This window comes from Lolium rigidum, chromosome 4, assembly GCF_022539505.1.
Source record: "Lolium rigidum isolate FL_2022 chromosome 4, APGP_CSIRO_Lrig_0.1, whole genome shotgun sequence".
In the NCBI taxonomy this organism is placed as follows: Eukaryota; Viridiplantae; Streptophyta; class Magnoliopsida; order Poales; family Poaceae; genus Lolium; species Lolium rigidum.
In genome coordinates this window covers 138,588,669-138,612,607 of record NC_061511.1, presented here as the reverse complement: position 1 = coordinate 138,612,607, position 23,939 = coordinate 138,588,669, and the positions used below count along the sequence as shown (strand labels likewise).

At 45.2% G+C, this 23,939-nt stretch overlaps 1 protein-coding gene across 1 annotated transcript in view; it reads left to right on the top strand.

Moving 5' to 3' along the window:
• LOC124647555 (separase-like) overlaps window positions 1–20,301 on the top strand; it is a 31,494-nt gene extending 11,193 nt beyond the window's left edge. The window contains exons 4-33 of the mRNA XM_047187477.1: window positions 2,029–2,151; window positions 2,510–3,199; window positions 3,294–3,471; window positions 3,559–3,654; window positions 8,332–8,463; window positions 8,561–9,027; window positions 9,112–9,226; window positions 9,640–9,765; window positions 9,850–10,149; window positions 10,237–10,356; window positions 10,453–10,674; window positions 10,772–10,882; window positions 10,980–11,126; window positions 11,214–11,582; window positions 11,668–11,757; window positions 11,882–12,130; window positions 12,380–12,503; window positions 12,582–13,460; window positions 13,885–14,128; window positions 14,234–14,336; window positions 14,472–14,663; window positions 14,746–14,798; window positions 14,886–15,115; window positions 15,207–15,453; window positions 15,619–16,009; window positions 16,434–16,673; window positions 16,935–17,022; window positions 17,682–18,884; window positions 19,518–19,742; window positions 19,873–20,301. Of these exons, the coding sequence (XP_047043433.1) occupies window positions 2,029–2,151; window positions 2,510–3,199; window positions 3,294–3,471; window positions 3,559–3,654; window positions 8,332–8,463; window positions 8,561–9,027; window positions 9,112–9,226; window positions 9,640–9,765; window positions 9,850–10,149; window positions 10,237–10,356; window positions 10,453–10,674; window positions 10,772–10,882; window positions 10,980–11,126; window positions 11,214–11,582; window positions 11,668–11,757; window positions 11,882–12,130; window positions 12,380–12,503; window positions 12,582–13,460; window positions 13,885–14,128; window positions 14,234–14,336; window positions 14,472–14,663; window positions 14,746–14,798; window positions 14,886–15,115; window positions 15,207–15,453; window positions 15,619–16,009; window positions 16,434–16,673; window positions 16,935–17,022; window positions 17,682–18,205 (6,850 nt within the window). The 3' untranslated portion in view covers window positions 18,206–18,884; window positions 19,518–19,742; window positions 19,873–20,301. The remainder of the gene's footprint in view (window positions 1–2,028; window positions 2,152–2,509; window positions 3,200–3,293; window positions 3,472–3,558; window positions 3,655–8,331; window positions 8,464–8,560; window positions 9,028–9,111; window positions 9,227–9,639; window positions 9,766–9,849; window positions 10,150–10,236; window positions 10,357–10,452; window positions 10,675–10,771; window positions 10,883–10,979; window positions 11,127–11,213; window positions 11,583–11,667; window positions 11,758–11,881; window positions 12,131–12,379; window positions 12,504–12,581; window positions 13,461–13,884; window positions 14,129–14,233; window positions 14,337–14,471; window positions 14,664–14,745; window positions 14,799–14,885; window positions 15,116–15,206; window positions 15,454–15,618; window positions 16,010–16,433; window positions 16,674–16,934; window positions 17,023–17,681; window positions 18,885–19,517; window positions 19,743–19,872) is intronic.
• Window positions 20,302–23,939: the final 3,638 nt, after the last annotated feature.

Below are 23,939 nucleotides of genomic sequence, written 5' to 3'. Positions count from 1 at the left end.
CTTGCCAGAGTGGTGCCCAGGTCCCACCATGTTGATATTGAACAAGTGTCCTGGTTGGCCATGGGAGCGGGTTCTGTGGAAAGAGCCGATGAGTTCGGCTTCGAGGACTGCCTTGATCTCGTCATGCTTCTTCTTGAGCTCGTCGGTCAGATCCTCGTACTTGACCGGAGTGCTTTCCGCCATCTCGGATGTAGATGGCGATGGGGTGGATGTCGAAGATTGTCCCACCGGGCGTGCCAGAATGTGTTGCGGTCAGAAACCCACCGGCGGACAGCGACTGGAAACACAGTAGAGCCGGGAACAACTAGGGCTGCGGCTGGCCCCAGTCCCTCAGAGCGACGGCCCGCAAAGCCTCCTGGTCACACGTCCGATGCTATCGCAAGGGCGTGCCACCTGACCTATACCTGGTCAGGAAGGTGTTGGATGATGCCTCGCTTAATTTCCTGCAGGGCATACACGTAAACGTTAAATACGAGCCTCGATCGGCTCTCAGGTTATCCTGTGAATCGGCTCAAAGAGCCGATCCACCCATGATTCGTACAAGGTGTCCGAATATATGGTGGTCATGCTTGATCAAAATAAAGCTAATGAGATCTACGACGATGTAGGGTTTTCACCGCATAATCGGATCATCCTACTCACGATTGGGCCTCGCGCTCGCGCACGGTGATCGTAAGCCGATCCTAGACAGGGCCTAAAAACCAACACGAGGTTGATCCCCGGAACATCCTGTCTAGGGCTAGCAAACTTCACCCTGCACGCCGCTGGATCCTCCAACCCCTTGTAAGGCCTAACTATTGCGGATGTTAAACTAATCCTTGCAGAACAAGGAGCAACCGTAACGGATCGGATCTACTAAACTATGATCAAGCGGGGTGCCGCCCCTACACCTAAGATAGGTGTAAGGGCGGCTAGATGTATAAGGGTTGCACTACGACAGCATATGATACGAAGAACAATGCTAACCCTAACACATCTAAGATAACTACGTTGCTCGCCATCAAAAAGGCTTCCAGCACGAGCAACGCATGAACAACGTGGGTAGGCTTGTGCTGCCTAGATCGCAAGATGCGATCTAGGCAGCATGGTGCTTACCGGAGAAACCCTCGAGACGAAGGAGTTGGCGATGCACCGAGATTTGTTTGTGTTGAACGTTGGTTGTTGTTTATTCCATAAACCCTAGATACATATTTATAGTCCAAGGGACTTTCTAATTCAGGCGTGCACCTAACCGTGCACGGGTAAAACTCCAACTCCTAACCGACACGTAACCTAATATGTTACAGATACAAGGGAAAACTAGCCCAAACTTTGCATGTAAGGCCGATTCACGTATTTCTTCTATATATATATTCTTCAAGCCCATCTTGATCGCGGCCCACCTCTGACTCGGTCAAATTCTGGTGATAACAATATGCCAATCTGTAATAAAATGGGTACCAAGAAAAGTTTAAGTCTAAGATTAAGATTAAAGTAAGATGAAATCAAGGGGAAGAATGTTAGTTTGATCTCCACGTCTCGACCCAACGGCCGTACGACCCTATCTAGCGCCCTGATCGGGTGCGCCCAACCACGTATGGTTGATGGACCCCTGTCGCCAGCGCCATATAAAAGAGGTGGGAGCCGGGGCACGGACGCCAAGGTTCGTCCGCAGCCATCCTTTCCACCGACACACCAAACCCTAGACCATCCGATCTGGTGAGGCGGTGGAGCCATCTCTCCGTCGCCGCCATGGCAAGCTCCTCGACGAACAAGCACGATGGTATGAACACTACTACCCCTCTAGTTTTCATCCCGGTTAGCCCTGTACTCGCTAGATAAGTAGCTAGAGGTCCTAGCAGTGCTAACAGCCGGTGCTGTCACAGAGGACATGCAGCGCGACGTGCATCCTCACAATACTAACAAGATCAACGCACATCAGCCAACAAAATCATTGGTATATGCATCTAAGAATTGAAAGACCTGCATGCACCATCTAAACTAGAATCCAGGACTGTTCAATCATAGTCTCAAACTCTTGATACTCAGGAACATGCATGAAAAACGCAAGACATATTTCACACAGGCAAGTGGCAAGAGAGCAGAGCAGGACGAAGATTCAGTGAACGCCGTAACTGGACCTCACATCCGCCTCACATTCTCCATCCAACGGTTCCAATTAAGCAATTCTAAAATTTTGTCAATTTTGTCTTTTTTGCTGCGCCTAAAATATAAAGTATTTTTCATTAAAAAAAATCGTACTTACAACATGATTTGTTGGCAACATATACATTTTTAGTTTGAATTTTTTGATGATTTTGAATTTTGGTTTTTGAAAATCATCAAAAAATTCTAAACTAAAAAGTACATGTTGCCAACGAATCATGTTGTAAGTACGAAAAAGTTTCAATGAAAAATATTTTGTATTTTAGGCGCAGCAAAAAAGATAAATTTGGTAAAATTTCGGATTCGCTCGCCGTTGGATGAAAAATGTGGAGCTGATGAAAGGTCCAGTTATGACTTGATGTAGGCCAGTCACTGAATCTCCATCCTCCATTCCCACCCCGCCCACGCCCAAACGGAAAAACACGGCGATGGAGCCCGCCGCCGCCGACCTCCTCGCCGCTCTTTCCTCCCCACGCTCCGGCGCCGGTCTTCACGCCCGCTTCTCGGCCTATCTCCAGCCCTTCTCCCACTACCTGCTCGCCGCCAACCCTAGCAACCCCACGCCACCGCCCGCGGCCACCGTCCGCCCCCTTGCCAAGCGCTTCCTCCCGTTCCTCTGGAGCGCGCTCCAGATCCTAAGCTCGAGCCCTAGCTCGGCCGCCGACGAGCTGCTCGACATCTACGGCCTCGTCCTCGACTGCCTGGCCGCCATCTCGGCGTGCCTCGCCGGGAAGCCCTACGCCGTGCTGCTCCAGCGCGTCCACTTCCTCCGCTGCCTTGAGTCGCGCGGCCACTACGCGCGCGCCGAGGCGGAGGCCGCCGCCACCCTCGACACCCTCCGCTGCACGCTCTCGCCGACGACCGCCCTTGGGGCCGCGTCCCTCCTCCCCGTCCCCGACCCTGCAGGCGTTGCAGGGGAGGACCCTGAAATCACCAGACTCGCGGTTGAGCTCACCGTGCGTCTTGCCAATTGTGCCAGCAAGGGCAAGGTGAAGGAAGCCGCACCGTATCAACGGCTCCTCGTCCTCGTTCACCAGCTCCGCCCATGGCTCCGGTGGTTAACTCTGCATTTTTCTTCTCCTTACTAAACTAAACAAGGCGCGCGATGCATATATGTTGCGTGACTATGAGATCTTGTCCGTCTGCAGGATTCTGACCGAGGAGTCCAGCAGGAAGTATCTCACTCTGCTTGTGAATGGGCTGAGCCATTGTGCTGTTTTCCTGGTTGCCAAGTCTCGGTATTTCGATGAAAAGCTAGTGCACAAATTCTGTGCTGCAACCTTAGAGCAGTGTGAGCAGCCACCAATGATCGACCACTTGCCCGCTGTACGTGCACTAGCCAATTAATTGTGCTTGGAACTCAACCAATATAACTTAATTCTATTGATTTGTTACTGTTTATTCTGGTTGAAGGTTGCACACATGATCTGTTCTTCAGTAGTTTTGAGTTGGGGAGGGAGCACACATCTTTTGCTCGGTGTGTTGAAGACTGCTGTTTCGCATGTCAAGGTAAATCCCACTGGAACATTTTGCATTTCACTAAAATTCACAAGAACATTAAACTGCATCAAGTTTAGCAGTAAAATTCTTTACTTGACTATGCCACATGAATGTGATTTACACTTCTTTGGGCACCACTTTCATTCTTTAATTTATACTAGATTATAAAATCGTGCTCAAGAAACTCTTCTTCTGCATCAAGTATAGTAAATTCCGTGCAAGGTATTTAGTATTTACACTTTTGGTTGCTTAAACCATATAGAGCTCTACTTCCCTGTGACTGAGCAATTTAACGCACATAAAACATGTTGTCTTTCACATGTTGAGAAGCACATTAATCTGCACTAAGGCTCAGGGTATGTTTGGTTCGTTGCCAACTCTAGCCTTGCCAAAAACTTGGCTGCCTATTGTATTTTGGTCTACATTTGGTTTAGTGCCAAAATTTTGGTTGCCAATGGGTGTCACAGATTTTTGCCAAATAATTGGTTAAGTGTGGGTTGAGGATTCCTTAGCCAAAAAATTGGCAAGCCAATTCTTGCCAACATTTGGTAGGGCTATGTAGGGCACAAACCAAACATACCCTCAGTATGCGGTCGCTTAAGGTTCTGTTTGTTTGGGCTCCTTTCAGCCGCTCCAACAGCTTTTGGCCTGTGAAAGCTGGAGCCCAAATGAATAGCCTTTTTTGGGCGGGCTCCTAGCAGCCGCTCTAGTGGAGCGCTCCAAAATATTGCACTACGAGTCCGAAGCTGCAATTTGGATGCTTTTTCCAGCCGCATCTGGCTCCAAATTCGTATTTTACCGGAAATACTGAACGGAACCCGTCTCCGCGCGAGGATGAAAACGATTCCACTCAGAGAGCAACACGTGTTTAGCCAGAGCATGTATAAAACACGTATAGACCACGTATTTGATCATTTGTACAGTGCATGTCTGACATGCATTAATTAATAAACGGGGCAGAGGATGAGACCGGCCAGCTGAATTAATTCCCTCTTCAAAGCCACCCATCAGCAGCCTCTCTACGTTTCCTCTTTGAGCTCCATGGCAGCAAGCTTCTTTTTTGGCTGCCATGCTACTCCAGGCAAGCTGCATGGTAGCGAGCTCTCGGCCAACGTGATCATCCGTGTGTGCTTCATGGGAGCGAGCTCTTCTGGCAGCCATGCTCATCCGGGCGAGCTCCATGGCAGCAAGCTCCTCTAGCCGCCATGCTCTTCCGGCCACCATGCTCCTCCCATGCGTCTTAACTCTTACTCCCCGGCATGAGCTTCTCTGGCCGCCGGTGCTCCTCCGACCGACCTCCAAGGCAACAACCATCTCCACAGTACGTCGTGTTCCTTCGCGAGAGCTTCTCTACTGATGTTACGTGCTCCTCCGTGCGAGCTCTTGCTGATGTTTTTTGTTCAACATTTTATTTCATTAGTCAATTTGAGACTTCAAAATAACAGTCCACATTTTTAGTAGGATTATTTAAATTTCTTGAAAGAGGAAAATTTAATGATCTAAAATTTTGAAATAATACAAATAAAAGAAGAAGGGAAAAAACACTCAACAAATGTTATCTCTGAACTAAAATTTCTGATTTCAAATCCGAAAACATTGTACTTAAATCACTTTTCTAATCTCAATCACCATTAAGAGTGCATGCACAAATTCAATGGAGATGCCCTGGTGCGGTCAGTGTTGTACCAATAGCTAGTGGACAACCACATGATCCTAGCATTAACTCACCAGAATCCCTGCCCACCCAAAAAAATTAGATTCACACTTAGTTTAATTTAGATTCTCACTTAGTTTAATAGTAATTTTGTTTACTCTTGTTGAATGGTTTTGTCTGATAATTTGGTGATACTTCAGGTAATTATGTTTGCTAGTTATTGCTTACACCATGTTACTAAATTTGTAAACGTCAACCGGGAGAGCTTTTGTACCGATGTGACCATTTTAATAAGCAAAATGCCAGGCGAGACTCCAAAAATTACCACCGTAGAAATCAAGTAATCCTCTACTACTCTACTAGTTACATGGTACTGTGTTTTCTCCTCTTAGAATGCATGAATATTTGGTGCATGCGGTTCTTTTGCGTAACTACACCATTAGTACTGTGTTTATCTTTTGCAATCACTCATTGAATCTCCGAGATAGGTATTAACGAGGAGGGTGGAAAGCCTGGGCCAACATGCATGAGCATTAAAAGCACTGACTTTGGTCGCATTAAAAACACTGACCATGCAGTAGTATTTCCCTTTGTATCCACCTTAATTAGAAAATTAAATCGACTGTATTAGTTAGGTGCTATATTAGGTCCAAATCACAAAGCAGATTTTAATGTTCGGGATATCAACCTCGCGCGTAGCCAGGTTCCAATCGTGCGGGTCGGTATTTTACCGGTATACCTTCCCACCAATTTCCGTATAACGCACCAAATGCCACTGAACGGTTTGCTCTTTCTTTTCCCTCTCACCCAACCAGAGGAGATATCTATCCAAAACAAGTCGTTGCCTCCAGCCACCATTGACGTTCCGCCGCCCGCCACCGCGGTCTCCGGCCCTGGCGCTGACGCCCTCCTCTGGCAGGAGAAATGGAATCTTCGTGCCCCCCAACCCCTCTCCCCACAGATCCAGGTCCCACTCCCAGGTTCCTTCCCGCGGCCAAGCTTTAGAGTCTGTCTCCGTCGAGTAGGTCTTGGCCTCCTGTCCGCTGGGCGTGTCGCTGTTTGGCATGTGATCTGTGCAGGTAGGCCAGCATGTATGTGTGGACTGTGCTGCTCTGCAGCGGAGGCGATGGCACGGCTGCTGACCCTGCCGGCAAGAAACCTGCTAGCAGCGATGAACAACGATGGCGGCCTAGCGTTTGCTACGTCGACCGGTGTTGGCTCCCTTGGGTTCAGATCACTGTGCTAGCTAGTGCTGCTACCGCACGTACGTGCAAGCTGGTTTACTAGCTGTGTGTGCTTGCCAAACATATGTAGGTGTGTATATATGCGGAATGGAATCGTATTGTCAGTGTATATGTACAACTCCCTCCGTCCACGAAAGGATGTCTCAACTTTGTCTAAATTTGCATGTATCTACACACTAAAACACATCTAGATACATGCATATTTGGACAAAGTTGAGACATCCTTTTCTGGATGGAGGGATTATATAAACTAAATTAAGTGTTTAGTGGAGAGGGCATGGCAACTTGTAAATATGTCTAATTCGTTTACTGCATGACGAAGAATACTAATAAGCAAGTCAAGTTAAAATCATATCCGAAATTGACAGTACTAATATGTTTAATTTTATTGCTATCAAATATGTCAAATTCCTTTGCTATCAAAAAAGTATAATTCTCGTTAATCCCAGAATTATTTTCAGTCACAACAGTACATTTAGCATTTTAACTCGATCAACAGAACTAGAGGGACATTTAGGTCATTTCAACACATTTTAGTTGCAGCCACAACTACACCAGCCAGTGAAACAAACAGACATCAGACTATTCCAACCTTCCAGCCCAGCTGGCAGCTACCGCTGATTCTGGCAGCTGCAGCCGTGAAGCTCCAGCCGAAACAAACACACCCTAACTGTTCTGTGCTGTGCTTATTTTATGCTGTGGAAAATTAGACACAAGTAGGCAAAAGCGGGTCAAACAAACACTAAAATGAACAAAAGCTGGTTGGGAAAATGGTTATGATATTCCACCGAAGAACCAATGGCAACTCAAGTTTAGCAGTAAAAGTGGTGACTTGACAAAATCACATGAACCTGAAGCTGGAAGTCAATTGTAACAGAAAAAGATATGATTACTAGTTCACATGTTCATGCCGCCGGCTGAGCTGCTGCGGTCACACAGCAGAAGCAACAGCGGCACAGCGCACATTGTGCTCTAGGATGGGAAGCGAGTCAGTGGCACCCTGTGCTGCCACGCAACCACATGGAGGAGGCAGCGCTGGTGGAGGGGTCCAGCAATCGGCTGGCCGGTCGGTGAACCAGGCATCCATGGAGGCCGCATGCTACCCGCCCACATGGAAAATTGAATGAAGAACAGGTGGGGAGACTACCGGCGTTGTGAGGGGGCGGCGAGTGGCAGACGAAGTCATGGGGCGGAGGCGGCGTTTGGGGAACGGGAGGAAACCTAGAAGCGAGATGGGAGGGTAGAGACCAGTCAATGCGTTCGTGAAAGAAAGACAGAAAACAATTCCTTTAGTTTGGTGGTGGCAGTGTGGATGTAAATAGCTCAAACATTAGGGGTAAAGAGATATACCTCTTTGTTTCTAACCCAAGAAGCTTGGGAAGCTGGCATTTTTTCGCTTCTCCGCCCAGCCCAAATTGCACTGCGGACCAGGCTGGGTGTGGGGAGAGCAACCCAGAAATTTTGACTTCTTTTGGGCTTCTCCGGCGTGTAACCTATAAGCAAGTGTAGAAGCCCAAAAGAAGGGGCCTTATTTTAGTGGTGATACTGAATGTGCTAGATGTCTTGGAGCAGCAGATGCTGTCTAAGAATCCTGATTCAGTTTTTTGTTCTATCTTGAAGCATTCTACCTCATTGTGATTTCTGGTGCACTTCAGGTCTCATATATTGTTTGCACTGGGTGTACTATTTCCACTCTGCCCATCTCCATCCTGTGAAAATTATAAGACACCGAGTTTTTTCACCAAAAATACATTGTTAACTGTTGTAATATCGTGTAAACATTTTCAGGATTACTCACCGAAAGCTGTAAACGAGTTCCTGGAATTTGTAGCATATTTTTTCTGGAGCTTTGTTTCTAAAAATAGGAATGTACATGCTGGTGCTTCAGAACTACTTTCACAAGGTGGTTATTTTTCTGAGGTATATTCTGCACAAATTTTTAGCATTGCTTGGTGCTAATGCATACCATACGGTGCCATTGTTATTTTTGACTAATTTATTTTCTTGCAAATTATAGGTTTCGGCGCCCGTCGCCTCAGTTCTCCATCTCTATGCTACCGTATTACACTTCAGTACAGAGCAAATTGAAAGTGAAGATCAACTGACTATGACAGTGAATTTTCTCAAGAACGAAAAGAATCTACAAACTTTGAACACTGCACTTGACACACTAGCACGGATTTTCTGTGTCAACAATGGCAAATCCAAGCAACGTGATAGTTTGGGGAAGTATGTGAGTCGTCCAGCAGACGCTGGACATCCCGATAAGAGACACACTTATAGTTATTCTCAGTCACATGAGCATATTTATTTTGTGGCGTATCTTGATTCTTTGGAGTTCCTTTGCGAGATACTATTATTGCAGCATACAAATGTAGTTTGGGAGAACTTCTCCAAAGGAAAAACAATCCCCAATTTGGGAAACATGACTTGTGTCCTAATGGCATTGGACCAATTCATTGATTCCAGCTTTATTGCTTACAGGTAAAGTCCATAAAATCATAAGTATTAACAAGTGAGTGATTTCTGATTTTGTAAGCTGTTCTTTTTGTTGTTGTGCTGTAACAGTTGTACCAAAAGGTCTGAAGAAGAGAAGGAGAGATTGCGTAAACAACGTGCAACCTTACTGAAATCCCTAGTTGCAGCGTTCAAAATTTCCTTTGTGACCAATGATGCTATCCAGGTACTTAAGCCGCTTGTCCTATAACTTATATTGCATCTTATAGTTTAAACAGAAAACCATTTAGTCATTTACAGCTGGGTCATGCATTACAGAATCCTCTGATCCAGCCTGTTGTTCTATCACTTCTGAGTATCATCATTTTGCTGCATGTATAAATTATTATGAATAAACATTTTTGCGTATTCTCCTATACTAGTCAAATTTGTGAAGAATTGATGTTTAAATTACCGATTTACTATTTTCTAATACTCCCTCCGTCCTAAAAAGGATGTCCTAACTTTGTCTAAATTTGCATGTATCTACATACTAAAATGTGTCTAGATACATGCGAATCTAGATATAGTCAAGACATCCTTTTTAGGACAGAGGTAGCACCATTCTTATTACTAATGCATTTTGCTTTCATAATCTAGAAGAGCTTGTCTTCTATCAATCGTGCCATCTCAAGTACATGGATAAAGCTTGATGATCTCATCTTTTTAACCACTTCTATGTGGAACATTGGTGTGGCACTTTATAATATTGGACATCTTGAAGAGGTACCCTTCTGAGGTGCTGGTCTTTTACTTAAATTTGCATTTAACTATGGACTTTTATATGATTGACCATTGTAACTGCTTCAGGCACCAAAGGCATTAGAACTATGCTGTCAAACAACATGGGCATACGCCAGACTTTCTTACTGTAGACTATCATCAACAGCGGAAGGTCACATCATTACTGATGATCTACCAAAGGATACACCGGAGGGTATCATTGCAGGTGTATTTGCAAGGATAGTAAAGGTGGTTGGCATTCTTCATAGATGTGGCTCAAAAGCGATTCGTGATATTGTTGTGAAGAGCCTGTTTGAATCGTTTTTTTATGGTGACACATCTGATTATCAAAAAAACTATTTGGTTCTGGTCGAGTTATGGGTGAAGGTATTATCTAAAAAAAAACTAGAGAAACTATCCCGCTTCAAACACTTTGTTGATGTGGTTTCATTTATTTTCTTATGCAAACTTTAGATAACACTTCAAGATTTTAAAGATGGCCAAGGTGTGGATAGTGCTCCTCTTCTCTATCACTCTCTTATGGGCTGCTCGCCTCCCTTGCCAATGAAGTTCATAGGCTTAATCGTAGAGCAGGTATCAGATTCTGTTTTGTTAAGATAAACAATGGTGTATCTGTATTTTGATCTCATTCTGATGCGAAGTGCTTTGGACTTGCTTTGGTTTTTGCAGGAATTATTAGCATATGGAGAAACGAAATCTCGTGTGACCATGCTCTGTGCAAATATGCAAAATAGAATAATAGATATTCTCTTGAATGAAATATATTGTTCAAAAGAATATTATGTGGACAGATCAAAGGTTTTAGTTAGGAAGGCACGTATACTCCGTGCATCTGGGGTGGAAAACATAAGCAGCTGTCTTGAGTCCTTGTCTGAAGCCATCTCTTTACTTGTAAGCCCCCCTCCCCTCCCTGCTGTCCCCTTCCTGTCCTGTTTTCTCATGTATACCGCAAGGATTATCTAGGACTCATTTTCTTACATGAAACCAGCGAGGCATCTTACTGGATCCATCTCGAGGCAATGCGATTGTGATCCATGAATTGGCTATTGCATATTGCCTGCATGCACATTGTGCCCAGGAAGCCAATCATGGTGGCAAGGTAACTGCTTCATATGAATTGCTTGTACAGTGACTTGTATATTAGCTATAACATGCCTTTGCTTTGTTTGCTTATGGTTTTTCGTTTTTTCGAATAGGTAATCTTTGATAGTGCTAGGAGTGCTGTTGGCTTGTGGTCAAAGATGGGTACTTTGCATCATTGTTCTCCTGGTGTGATCTTTCAGCAGCAATCAGAAACTCTTGTACCACTTCTTTGTTCCCTGGTTGATTTGCTGGCAATGAAGGTAAGGCCATGCTAAAAACTATTAGGTTCGATAAGATGCAACCGCTGGCTTTTAGCAAGATAATTATGTGCTTTTACTTTATATCAGGGCTGCTTTGAGCTTCAGTTTGAGCTGTGCAAGTTTATCATAATGATATGGAAGGAAAAAAACTTACCCCTAGAAAAGTTATTCTCCATGTTATTTATCAACGGGCGCCTTAATCATGCATGCTGTCATCTCCCAATGGACCAGAAATTTGTTTCTTATGTGGCACGGCATCTTGGTGTTGATTGCCACAATACAATATTTTGGAGAAACTGTTTCAAAGAAGATTATCCTTCTCTTACTATGTTTCTTCAGAGGTTGTGGCCTGTTGATTTCCTTTCTCAATCATGTGAACACTCCTTTGGAAATCAGTTTGGTTTCAATGCTAGTGTTGATGAGATTGATAAAGTTGCATCATCTCTGGTTTCTGATGTAAGCTCTGTTACTTGCATTGCAGTAATGTAGTATGCATTGTCTTTACGTTTTTTGATGCATCTTGTATTGTTTGATTTTGCAGGGTCCTTTGAGTAATCAATCAACCCATTTGGCTGGCTGTATATACTATGATTTGTCAGAAAGACTTCTGTCAAGAGGACAAGTTCTCCAGGTAATCTGTTTCTCTCATCTACCTTAGTGGAAAATCTCCAGCTATTATGAAATTTCCTTGATGTGTAGGTACTCTGTAGTTTAGCTTCCCTGTAATTAGAACACCCTTTATTGTATGTTTGCAGGCCATTTCATATGGAAGAGAAGCCCTCCAATTGCGCAAGAATCTCCTAAAAAAGAAGTTCAAATTTAATGTGGGCAAGTTTGTAAGTGGGGGAAGCCAATGTTTTGGTGGGCAAGACTTGTTTTCACTTGAAGCATGGGCACCAACGGTGGCTGAAATCTGGCCAGATTGCACCAGGCCAAGCAGCATGAAAGATTCTTTCCTTACCCCATGGAATATACTTAGATGTTATCTTGAGAGCATATTACAGGTATGTCAATAGTGTGGTATGCGTTAATTTCAGTACCAGCAAAATGATTGAAGGAGTTGCTGGAACATGTGTACCACCGTAGCCATCTATCACATGGTAACATGAGGCCCACCTACCTATGAGTGATGTCTTGTGTTGACGCTGCTCTGGCTGTTGGCAGTACCGCAATAATTTCCATAGTGTAAAACCTGACCTCAAGTAGGCTACAGACATTGTCACATTATTCATGTTTTTACACGACGTACTCAGGTTGCTGTGATGAATGAATTGGTTGGCAATGGTGCTGAAGCAGAAGTTTTATTGCGGACAGGAAAGGCGATATCATGTTTCCAAGGATTACCAATTTTTGCTGTTGTCTTTACATCAGTGTTAGGTAAGTACATCTATTAATGATCTATCTATTACTTCATTGTTATTTTTGTTCATCTGTCCATTCTGTCTCATGTTTTAGGTAAACTATACCACAAGAGACAGCTATGGGATGCTGCTGAGGGTGAGCTTAAACATGCTAAGGACCTCCTTGCAGAAAATGATGAATTCATTTCATGCAAGACATGCAAGTTGACGCTGCAGATATCAGTTGATGTCCAAGCTGGAGATCTGTTTTGGAATCTCTTTGAGAAAGACTTGCAGAAACAGTCAACAGGCAATTTATCTAGTGCTTTAGGGATGTACCAATCTGCCGTGGAGAAATTGAGTAACTCTGGTTTGGATTTTTCTGCTGGATCCTGTGATAAACTTTATACTAGTTGTGTGTTGTGCAGCAAAGATTCTATTGCAGAAACCAAGCGTGGAGCTTGTAATCATGGGAAAGAACCCTTAGCAGCCAAGGATGGAGTGTTACCTACATGTACTCCTTGTTTGTTGTTCAGTCAGATACAGTACGATAAACTTGTGGGATTGAAATCTGAAAGGGAAAACTTGAAGAGTGCCGAAAGTGCTCTGCCATTGGATGTTAAAGTTAAGAGGGCATCTAGAACTTCATTACGTTTAGCTAAAGAACAGAATGCGGCAGCTCATGCAAAGACTAGAACCACCCGATCTAGTAAGCGAACTGCCCATGTGAAAAATGAAAAAGACTTGGCTGAACTCAATAGCAAAAGTGACATATCTTGGAGCAACGAATTGTCCACGGATGGTTTGGTCTGTGGGAAGCTAAACCGTTCTCTTGATGGCGTTGATCGCAACAGAGATGACACATGCAATATGTTTGGATGTTGGAGCTGCCTTTTTGTTAATTCACTCAATTTTGAGTGCATTGAGAATATACTGCAGTTCAGAGAAGACTGCATTCGCCGACGCCATCTTGTGTCGCTTTTGTTAAAAACAGGTACTATTTTTTGTTCATGCTCTGTTAATGTCTCAAATCAAAATGTGTTATACTGCATTTAAGAGACACACAATTGAGGGTTTCACATGGTTATGGAGGCTAAGGGACCTCATTGTTTGGCGACATGGTGCTTAGCTATAAGTCCATGAAGCTAGAAAAGTGTGGCGAGCCACAACTGTGCCAGTGAAACAAATAGTAGCCTAAGTTTCTTAGGCAAGTTGTGCAAGTAGGCACTGCCTGAAAGCTCTCAGAACACTATATAATACTCCATATTTCTACGTATGATATTTGGAAATTGTATGGATCCTGTAGCTTAAGTAGTTTGATCTACTTTCTTCTGTGATTAAGCTACCTGTTGGTTATTACTTAGTTAAGTTTCTTAATTATTTCATCTTGTTCAGTCCTGATGTGTTGCCTATTGCAGCAAGAACCTTGGGAGCTCAGGGTAGAATACATGGAGCTCATGAAGTTCACAGTATCTACTGGCGGTGCATATCATTATTGTATTTCAGATCGCTTCCTCAAGGTTGTAATAGAACATACGGGCCTTGTTTAATTGAACTGATCATGAATGAAAATACTGGCGATTTTCTTTCTTTAGAGCGTGCAGAAATACTATGCAGTATGAGTTCCTTTTTGCTGAAGGGTTTCTTTTCAAAACAGTCAAGGTTTGTCTCATCAACTCCCAGTTGTGCATTTCACATGCAGAACATTCTTATTGTAGCATTTCATGACCGTTGCTATAACTATCATCATTTCATCACTATCTGAAGGGATGGTTGCTGCAGCTTCTGTAGTGTAGAAATGTCTGATGTTGTTTCATGGTTGCTGAAAGCTTTTGTGCTATCTCGAGAGAGTCCTTCACTTCTCCAGGAGGTCTGTGATATCCTTCTTGTAACTTTAAATGCTTAGTGCGTATATCTGTTCTACCTTTTTTTTAGTTGCTGCTGAAGTAAGCCTATTTTCCCCCTTTTGTGGCTCCTGTGTTGAAATACAACTCCCCTGTTGCAGGTTTGCAGGCTACTTACATGCATATTCTTACTATCAACGATAGATTGCACGGTCCAATTACCTTTGTATTCCAAGGGATCTCTCTCTTTGAATCATTGGGCGGCATACTTTCACCAAACTTCGGTTGGAACTTATCTCAATTTCCATTACCTTGCAAGCTTACAAGCATTGCCCAGAAAAACAGAAACGAAGGTCTGTACCATTCTAAGTTCACACCGGGATTAAAATAGTAGCACTCTTCATTTTTCTAATAATTTTCCCTTCACGTTTTTAGGGTGTCACTGGAGATTTCGCAGACAAGACAGATGAGGTTCCAAAGTTTCTAAGGTTTAAACTTTTAAATATTTATTTTGCTGATTTATTGTTTCATATGCTGTATGTACGTTCATAATTAAACTTCAATTTCTATATTAGGTTTTCATCGGCAGACATGGAACATCTTGAAAAGCATGTAATTGAATTCTTCCATGAACTTCCTGATGTACCAATTGTGTGCATTAGTATGCTTGGAGGTGATATTGTGAATGTTCTTGGGGAAATACCTTTTATCCCTTCCCCTTTTCCTGCTTGGCTGTTGATCTCAAGGTTTGATTCAACAAACAAGCCTACCACGATGCTTCTCCCAGTGGATCCTATTTCGAAAGGTGTGTAGATTTCCTGTTGTGATTGCATACTGTACTATAAGTTGATATTGGGTCTCTTGCTCTTTTTATTCACATGTTTATTGTTTGACAGAAGCAGAGAATAGAGGCTCTTCTATCGAAGAACTGGATAATCCAACTAGAACATCAGATGAGAAATGGAAGTGCCCTTGGAGCTACAGTATAATAGATTATGTGGCTCCAACTTTCAAAAAGCTACTTGAGGATAATTTTAGATCCCTCTCTGGTGCAACCCACATTCCAAATGATGGACAAGCACAAACCATAAGGTGGTGGTCAGATAGAATGAAGCTCAATGATGACCTTAATGAAATATTGGAGTAAGATTTCTTCTGTCTGTTATATGTAAAGCTGTAAATATTTTACAACGATACTCTAGATATCTTGCTGAACATGTTGTTGAAAATTTGTGTTGTCATGATAATATTATATTTCAATAATCATTTTTTCCTTTGTTCTGATATCTTGTTTATGGTTTTGAACAGAAACATTGAAGAATTGTGGCTAGGACCCTGGAAATGCCTGCTCCTGGGCCACCAATTAGCTTACCAACATAGCGAGGCAGTGCTGGAAAATCTTATCAGTGGTCTGGAGTCAGAATTTAAACTTGAAGTAGATCCAGCACTCATCAAGGCCATCCTTGGTGGGGTTGCATCAGTGGATGAATTGAAAGAATGTGTTTCTCAACTTATATCATATAAAAGTTACTTTGGCAGGGGAGGGTGTTGCGGAGGAGATAGACTTAGAGCCTTCTCTTGCCAGACTGATGCTGAAGCTCTGACGACCCTCGAGCATTTATGCAATGGTATAGTGGATGAGCTATCTGAGCCAGTTGATAGAAATCCGGTCATTTTAGTCCTGGATATTGATGTGCAGGTGAGTAACATGTTATCCTTATTGTTGTCTATTTCTTCTGTTATTAAAAATGTCTTTTTATCTCTGCGTTATAAGTTTTGATGGATGTTCTGCTTTACTGATTATCTGCTGGAAGGGATAATTACCGTGAATGCTGTGTCATCTGCATCTAGCCTGACATGCTCTAATGTAATTCATTTTTGTGATAAATAATTAAACAATGGGTGAAATTTACACTGTAAGGCTAGATCTTCCATAGGTAAAGTTCAGTCATCTTAGCATTTATGTTGCTTGGGTACATACTGTGTGCTTCAAGTTACTGCATCATTCTCAAAAAGGATAGGTTGTACTGCTAGATTTCTTGTATTGTTTGTCTAGCAAGCAGCTTTTTATGATACCCCATCATATATCTTCTTTAACCTCGACGTAAAATGGCTGAATGCAGATGCTTCCTTGGGAGAACTTGCCTGCTTTAAGGAATCAAGAAATATACCGCATGCCATCAATGAGAAGCATCCTTCTAGCATTGGCTAGAAGCACTAATCATCACAATGATGCCAGTGCCATGGTCCCTCCTTTTCCTGTTATTGACCCTTTCGACGCATTCTATCTGCTGAATCCTAGTGGTGATCTGATCAGCACACAAGACGAATTTTATCAGTTGTTTAGAAACTATGAGTGGAAGGTAACAATGATGTGCTTACTCTTGTTCAAACAACCTTTTTCTCACTGTGTATATTGCAAAAGAAGAATTTTCCTACATGTGTTGTATAAAACAAAACGTGGTTTGACATGCAGAAGTGGTACACTTACTGCTCTCTTTACACTCCACAAATAATAAATATAAATGGCTAAGCCATGAATCCAAGAATGACGCAAGCTTTGTTAAAGGATAAATTTGGATTATTCTTAAAGCATATAATTGTGATGCATCAATGGCATGCAGGGAAATGCTGGGGATGCTCCAACAGCTGAAGAGCTTGTCTTGGCCCTCAGGAATCATGATCTTTTTCTTTACTTCGGACATGGAAGTGGTAATGCACTATGGATATAAATAATGATAGTTTTGTCATTTTGTTGACTTTTGGGTACTGTGCTTGTGTCGGAATCATTTGAACTTGGGACAGCTTCAGCCTTTGAAGCTATCTATGTGTAGTGCACTAGTACCATAATATCAACCTTACAGGATACAAATAGCAGTTGCTAAAAAACACTCCGATTTTATGTCACAATCTGATATTGGCATAGCTACCCTTGTGAATTTAATTTGTACAAAATGCTCATCCAGCTTTATTGAAAGCTTCCATGGGAACATTAACTAGATGGCACCATAATTTTGGGCTATAAAACTTATCACCTATACTACCTCTGTCCATAAATAGATGTCTTAGATTTGTCAAAATTTGGATGTATGTAGACACTATTTAGTGTATAGATGCATCCAAATTTAGACAAATCTAAGGCATCTATTTATGGATGGATGGAGGGAGGAGTAGCAGTGGCATATGTATCAGTAGAAACTACTGCTTGTGATGCTAGTGCCTACTAATGTCTCAAGTTCATGCTTTACTGTCTAGGAATATGAACTCCAATCACTAAGAAGAAAGAATTGTTCACTAAATACTTGTTAAAAACTGGTAGCTCAGGTAGGTACCTGTTGTACTAACACGGCTAGTCTGGAACAATGTTGCAGGAAGTCAGTATGTCTCTGGAAAGGAAATTGAGAAGTTAGATAACTGCGCAGCTGCTCTTCTTATGGGTTGCAGTAGTGGGACACTTCATTGCAAAGGAGGTTATGCTCCTCAAGGGGCACCTTTGTCTTATTTATTTGCTGGTTCTCCTTCCGTCATTGCAAATCTCTGGGATGTCTCGGATAAAGATATCGATCGATTTAGTAAAGCATTGCTCAGTTCATGGTTGCAAGAAAATTTTAAGGCCACCAAGACTTGCCCTAAATGTTGCCGCTCACTAACACATGAATTTGAGACCATGACCATTGCTGCAAAGGATAATGGTAGGCAAAGACGAAAAGGTACACGACGAGGTCAGAAGCAGCAACAGACAGCAGAGATAGATGGCGGTAGTAATTGCTGTAATTGCAGGCACAGGCGAATAGCTTCGCATATAAGTGAAGCTAGGCGTGCTTGTAGGCTTCCGCTTATGATCGGCGCATCTCCTGTTTGTTACGGTGTGCCTACTCTCATCAGAAAGAAGTAATGGTCTGCGATTGGTGATTCAGATCAGTCCTACTCCCTCCGTCCCGCGGAAAGTGTCGGATAGGGCTTTTTCCGAAAACCCCCTCGGCGAAATCCCGACAAGCCCAGCAGTCGACACGCTTCTTCCTCTCGCTCGCTCCGCTCACCCATCTCGCGCACCGCGCAGAGCCCCGGTGCTGCTCCCCCTCCGCCGTCCAGCGCGGCCGTATGGCTCGACCTTGCTGCTCCCGTCCGCCTTCTAGCTCACCCGGGCCGCTCCCCTCCGACGTCTGGATACCCTGCACTGCGAAGGTTAGATTTTTTCTGCCCAAGATTGGATTTGGCTGTACAATACATCGCCGCTCTCTTGCTTCCCCACGCCGCCTTGCTGGATCTGGAAGCAACGCTGGTCGATATGATCCCCAACGGTGGGGAGGAACTCCAGGTCGCCATCCTCGTTCTTCACCATCGGTCCGTCGCCATTGATAATGGAGAGGAGATGGCCACCGTTGTGGAAAGGATCTGGGAGTCGGTCTTCCCCTTCCGCGGCATCGCACATCAAACTTCTGGGTGCCCACCCGGGCCACTCGGCGCAATATCTAGACCCGCCCCTGACCCCAGCTAGCTGCAGCTTTGAAGAAAATGGAGAACCAGAGCGAGAACCTGACAGAGACTAAGGCCAAAGCAAACAGGAAGATGAGGTAATCCTAGTACAGCAATGTATTATCCTGTGACCAATGTCTTCTGCAATGGTCATTCATACCTGCTTGCTTCTACCTGTATTCTGATGTTAATTTGTCTCTGCTGTCAAGTGTCAAGTGAAGCATTTCTGTATTCATTTATCTTCACACGATTGTAGAAATTAGGGGAGAGATTTGAACAGCAGGATAGTTGCAGAGATTAGCAGAGTAACAATATTTGCAGATTAGCAGAGTAACATACTTGCAGATTCATGCAAATTGTAGAACGTCTAATATTGTTCGATGGAGGAGACAAGATTTAATTTCAGAAGTTAGGACTCCGTTGGAGAAGAATTAAATTCATATGGGGGTTTTTGTAAAACTTCATTTCTATTAGCCGTCCGACACTCTCCGTGGGACGGAGGGAGTAATTTTGTTTCATGTTGAATTGGTTGTGTACATAGGCTGTAGGGAAGCATATATGTATAGATGGATACTTCAGTTAAATGAAAAATTGTTGCTGAATTGTTTCATGTTGAGTTGGTACCATTGAATGAATGAATACTACATGCTGAATTGTTTCATGTTGTGTTGGAAATGCACCTTAACTGCAAATCGTTGATGGTAACTGCAATGTTTTCATTTGTTTGGTAGGTGTTGGAGCAACCGAGCGGATAGTCACCAATGTTCTCCAAACAAGGGGACGAGGGTGACAAGTCTGGACCGAGGCTGCTTCACTAGTTGTGTGTGCTTCGACCCTATCCATGTTGTCTCTGGTGGAGTTTTCTGCCATCCAGATTACCCTGTGTCTGTGTCCTCTTCCCTGGAGCTGATGATCTTGGTCCTGGATATCGCCATACCTATACTGCCGGCCTTCAGGTTCGTAAGCAAAAGGGGCCAATGTATAAGCTTGAGTACCTTCTGTTTGTGAGAGAACCTGTAGGATAGTATCAACACCTAACGTGTTGACACACTGATGTGTCTGATAGCTGAATTCGTATCATGTTAGGTTCCTGTTGCAGTTCAATTCCTTGAAGGAAAGCCTTATACCATGTGGTGATGGTGGTATCCTGTCCCATGCTGTTGCTCATGTTGCTTCTACAATCAAGGTGTGTTATCAAAAAGAAATTACTCATGTCACAATTGTTTATGGGCTCCTTACCCTCCCCTAAGATTGGAGCTGCTGTACCTGATGCTAGGGCCAGCTGTACGCAATATTCTTACTTATAATCAAATACCTTCTGCAATGGCCATTCCTCTGGGGAAAATCTTTCATTATATTCTCCTATTGTTAAATAAGATTATCACTTGTCAAACAGAGCAAAGTTGTAACTTAGACTTTATTCTGAAAAAGTGTATGTTGACGACTTAGCAAGATGACTAGCTAATCGTGTGTATTGAATATATAACTCTTATAACTTATAAGGAAGTATACGTATGTTCTGCCTGGTTCCATATGTACTGTGACCTTGTGTTATGTTTGGCTCAGATTATGCTGCTGTAGTACTGAAACCAGAGTGCGGAGTAACTTGCTTAGCATTATATTGATAAATTGTTAGAAAGTTGGCCATTGCTTCCAGCTAGTGCAGTGCAAGTTTGAATAGGTTGCCTAGAACAGTTTAGCTCTGGCAAGGAATAGCTGAAACTGAATCTGAACCTGCTTGCACTGCCATGATTTGTAAAGCGAGTTCACACTTTCCTGAAACTGAATACACAATGTGGATAGGAAATAATGCCATACTTGAGATAGAGATAGCCGGAGAGGTAGTGCCAGTGTTGTTCCTTGCCTTCTGTGTGTTTGCTCTAGTGTGTGAGATCGATTGTTGGCATGGAATCGTGATTAAATGGTTTACAGGTCGCATGCCTCGTGTCCGACAGAGGACTTGCTAGTCTCATGTCTCATGTCTCATGCCTCATGCTTTACGTCTCATGTCTCATGTCGCGATTAAAATTATTGGTCCTGAGCACTGATCTACTGCTAGTCCCATGTCCCAATAACCTTGCATTACGCTTTGCACACTTTATAACAAGAACATGCACATGAATATCGTAGCCTGTTTATTTGAAACTGCAACATGCACATTAATTCGCTCATTGTCTTATTTGTTTTGTAACTTTGAGTTATTGCACTTATGCAAATTTACCAGGTACTTGCAAGTGAATCCAATGCATGAAAAAACTGGTTCTAGAACTCCATATGTTGCTCTTTTTCTTAAGCTATCTAGAGAAAAGCTAAAGCAAGGTAATATTCGCAATGATGTTCCTACCCATGAGCTAGTGTTTGCAATGATCTTCAAGTGAACATAGCAATGCCAATGCAGAAGAAGACCTCAATCCATGTCGAGCTGGAGCTACCGGCTAGACGGGGATTAGGTCTTTCCCTCCCTGCTGCAACACGGACCTGGCTGCAAGATGCTGTGTCCGCGGTGCCGGTGGCGACGAGCACAGCGAGCAGGTGATGCTGCTGCGGCTGCAGAGGCGAGCGGCGAGCGGGGAGCTGCAGCTGCTGCTACGTGATATGATGTCCGACAATTGAGGTCCTCTTCTACAGCTGCGAACTGCCGAGTCAGGCAGGAGCTGTGAAGGCCGGTGGTCTCCTCCGCGCGAGTCTGCTCCGGCAAGGCGAGTGATGCAGTCGAAGGTGGGCGAGCGACTGCAGCCGGACGTCGGCTGGGGTCAGGCCAAGTCGGGCGGGAGTTCCTCTGCATAGGGGCTCCTCCCTCCGAGAGGGAGCGGACGGCCACGAGCCGGACGTAGGCGTGGAGGAGTCGGTGGGGGGTTGCAGGCCGAGTCGGGCGGGAGCTCCTCTGCGCCCCACTGGCCCGGCCAGCACAAGCGGCAGAGGTCGCCCGCCTTCCGCGAGGGAGTGGACGGCGGCGGAGCTGCGTACGGCGGCGAGGGATGGCCGGGGAGGACGGACGCGGAGAAGAACGGGATTTGGATTTCAGATCGGAAGGACCAAAACGGAGAAGAATTAAATTCTTAGGGCGTTTTCTGTAAAAGTTAAATGAATAGACGCTCCGACATTTTTCATGGGACTGAGGGAGTATAATGGGAGCTGATTGGAAAATAGAAAAATGAGGCTCAACTGAGCTGTATCAGTATTTTTGACCACTTCTGTAATGGTTTCAGATCAGTCCTATACACTTTGTTTCAAAGATATGATTTACTTTTTTAGCTCTAGGGTCTATGCGACTACACTGTCTTGCTGATAGTTCTGCTTGTTCTACTGATGGTACTGTTAATAATACGATTTGCTTGCTGACAGAAAATGTCTCAGAATTAGATATTTGGGCTCAATTTCGTTTCGCTGTCATTGCATCTGTACTGCATAAAATGTTTCAGGCACATGTTCGATCCTAGACTCAGCTGAGAGTACTGCTACTTTTTTCCAGGGTTGTTTTTTTTTTTTTTTTTTTTGAGGGAAAGCCACCACGCCAACTATATTAATTAGCAAATACTCCGTCCTTTCCGGAATGTAACACGTTGGGGAATGTCACGGTCAAATTTTTTTGCACTACGAAAAATAGCGACTTACCCGTTTTGCCCCTCCACCGCCCACTTGCTCGACTGGGAAATCCAAAATTACAAGGAGTAGCTAATCTACACTGAAAGTCCTTAACATACTTCTTCGAATTAGGCTTTCGTCCCGCTTTATAAATAAAGCCACACACGGCCAAACCGATACAAAGTAGAGGGGGAGACCTCTTTACAAAGCAGATCAAAGATAAAAAACAGAGAATAGAAAGGAGATGTCACACCCTCCAAGGTACAACCGACACTCCTAACTAAAGATGCACCCCGCCTCCTTGTGAAACCACCGGACAACGTCATCTCGTACCCACCAAGTTATTTGCCGGGAAGGGCCGCCTGCCCTCCCGCTCCGGGCCGTGGAGCGCCGATCCCGCCCGCGGACAACAAGTACCGAGGAACCAAGACCCCAATGTCACGTGTAAAAGATAGGAAGCCGCCAAGTCCACCCTTCGCCGGGATCGAAGCACCGAGAGAGGATCTAAGCATGCCCGCCGATGACAACGAGAACCGCCCACGGGAATCCAAGCTCCACGACGACGCCCCCAAGAGGGTGACGACACAAGGTGCCGCCGTCGCCGAGACCAAGAACGGTCAAAGGTTTTCACCCGGAGCTCAAGCACGGGGAGCAACCACAACGGTGCCCCCAAGAGGGACACGACACCCGCGGGCGCTGTCACCGTTGGCGCCAAGCGCCGGGCTTTCGCCCGAAATCGACTCCGCCGCACGACGGACCGATGTGCAGCCCGCCGTCATGAAACGAGCCTCCGAGACCGGATCCGGGAGCCGCCACCGCCGAAGCACCACCGACGCCAGGAATCCCCGCTGCCCACTCCACGCCATCCCCATGTCCCGGGAGATAAGCCACCACCACCGCAGCGTCGCTCGCCGTAGAGCCAAACGTGCGGCTTCCGAGGCCGCCGCCCGCATCCACGCCCAACCCATCGGCCGGCGGCCACCACCATACGGACCAGCGGCAGGGGCAAGGGGCGTGAGAGGTCGAGCTGAAGAATGAGCGGACACCGATCTAGCACGCGGTGGCTGCCAACCGAGGGCCCGCCTGGCCCCGGACTGGTCGCGGCCGACGTACGCAGAGAGGCCCGCCGGGCCCGGATCGGGCCCGGATCTCGCCCGCCCGGCCCGGATCGGGCCCGGATCTCGCCGGCGCCGCCCACCTCGCCGCGCTGCGCCGCCCACCGTGCCGCCAATGGTTGCCGCCGTCGTCCCCCGGCCCGGACCCTCGCGCCTCGGCCGCCGCCGTTGTACCGCAGGCCCCCGCCGCCGGAGATGGAGTCGAGCCCGCGCCGCCCGAGACCCGGCCGCCGCCGCCGCGGCAGCGACGCAGCACGCCGCCCCGAGCACGCCGACACCACCACGAGGTCACCACGCCACCGGAGGACCGACCGCGCCGCCGCACCCCTCACCAAGTACGTGCCCTCGACGGCCGCCGCGGCCCGCGCCGTTTCTCCGTGCGAGGGGGAAGGAGGGCCCCGCCGCCGCCAGCGCCTAGGCTTTGCCCGGCGACGCCGTCCGGCGGCGGCGAGG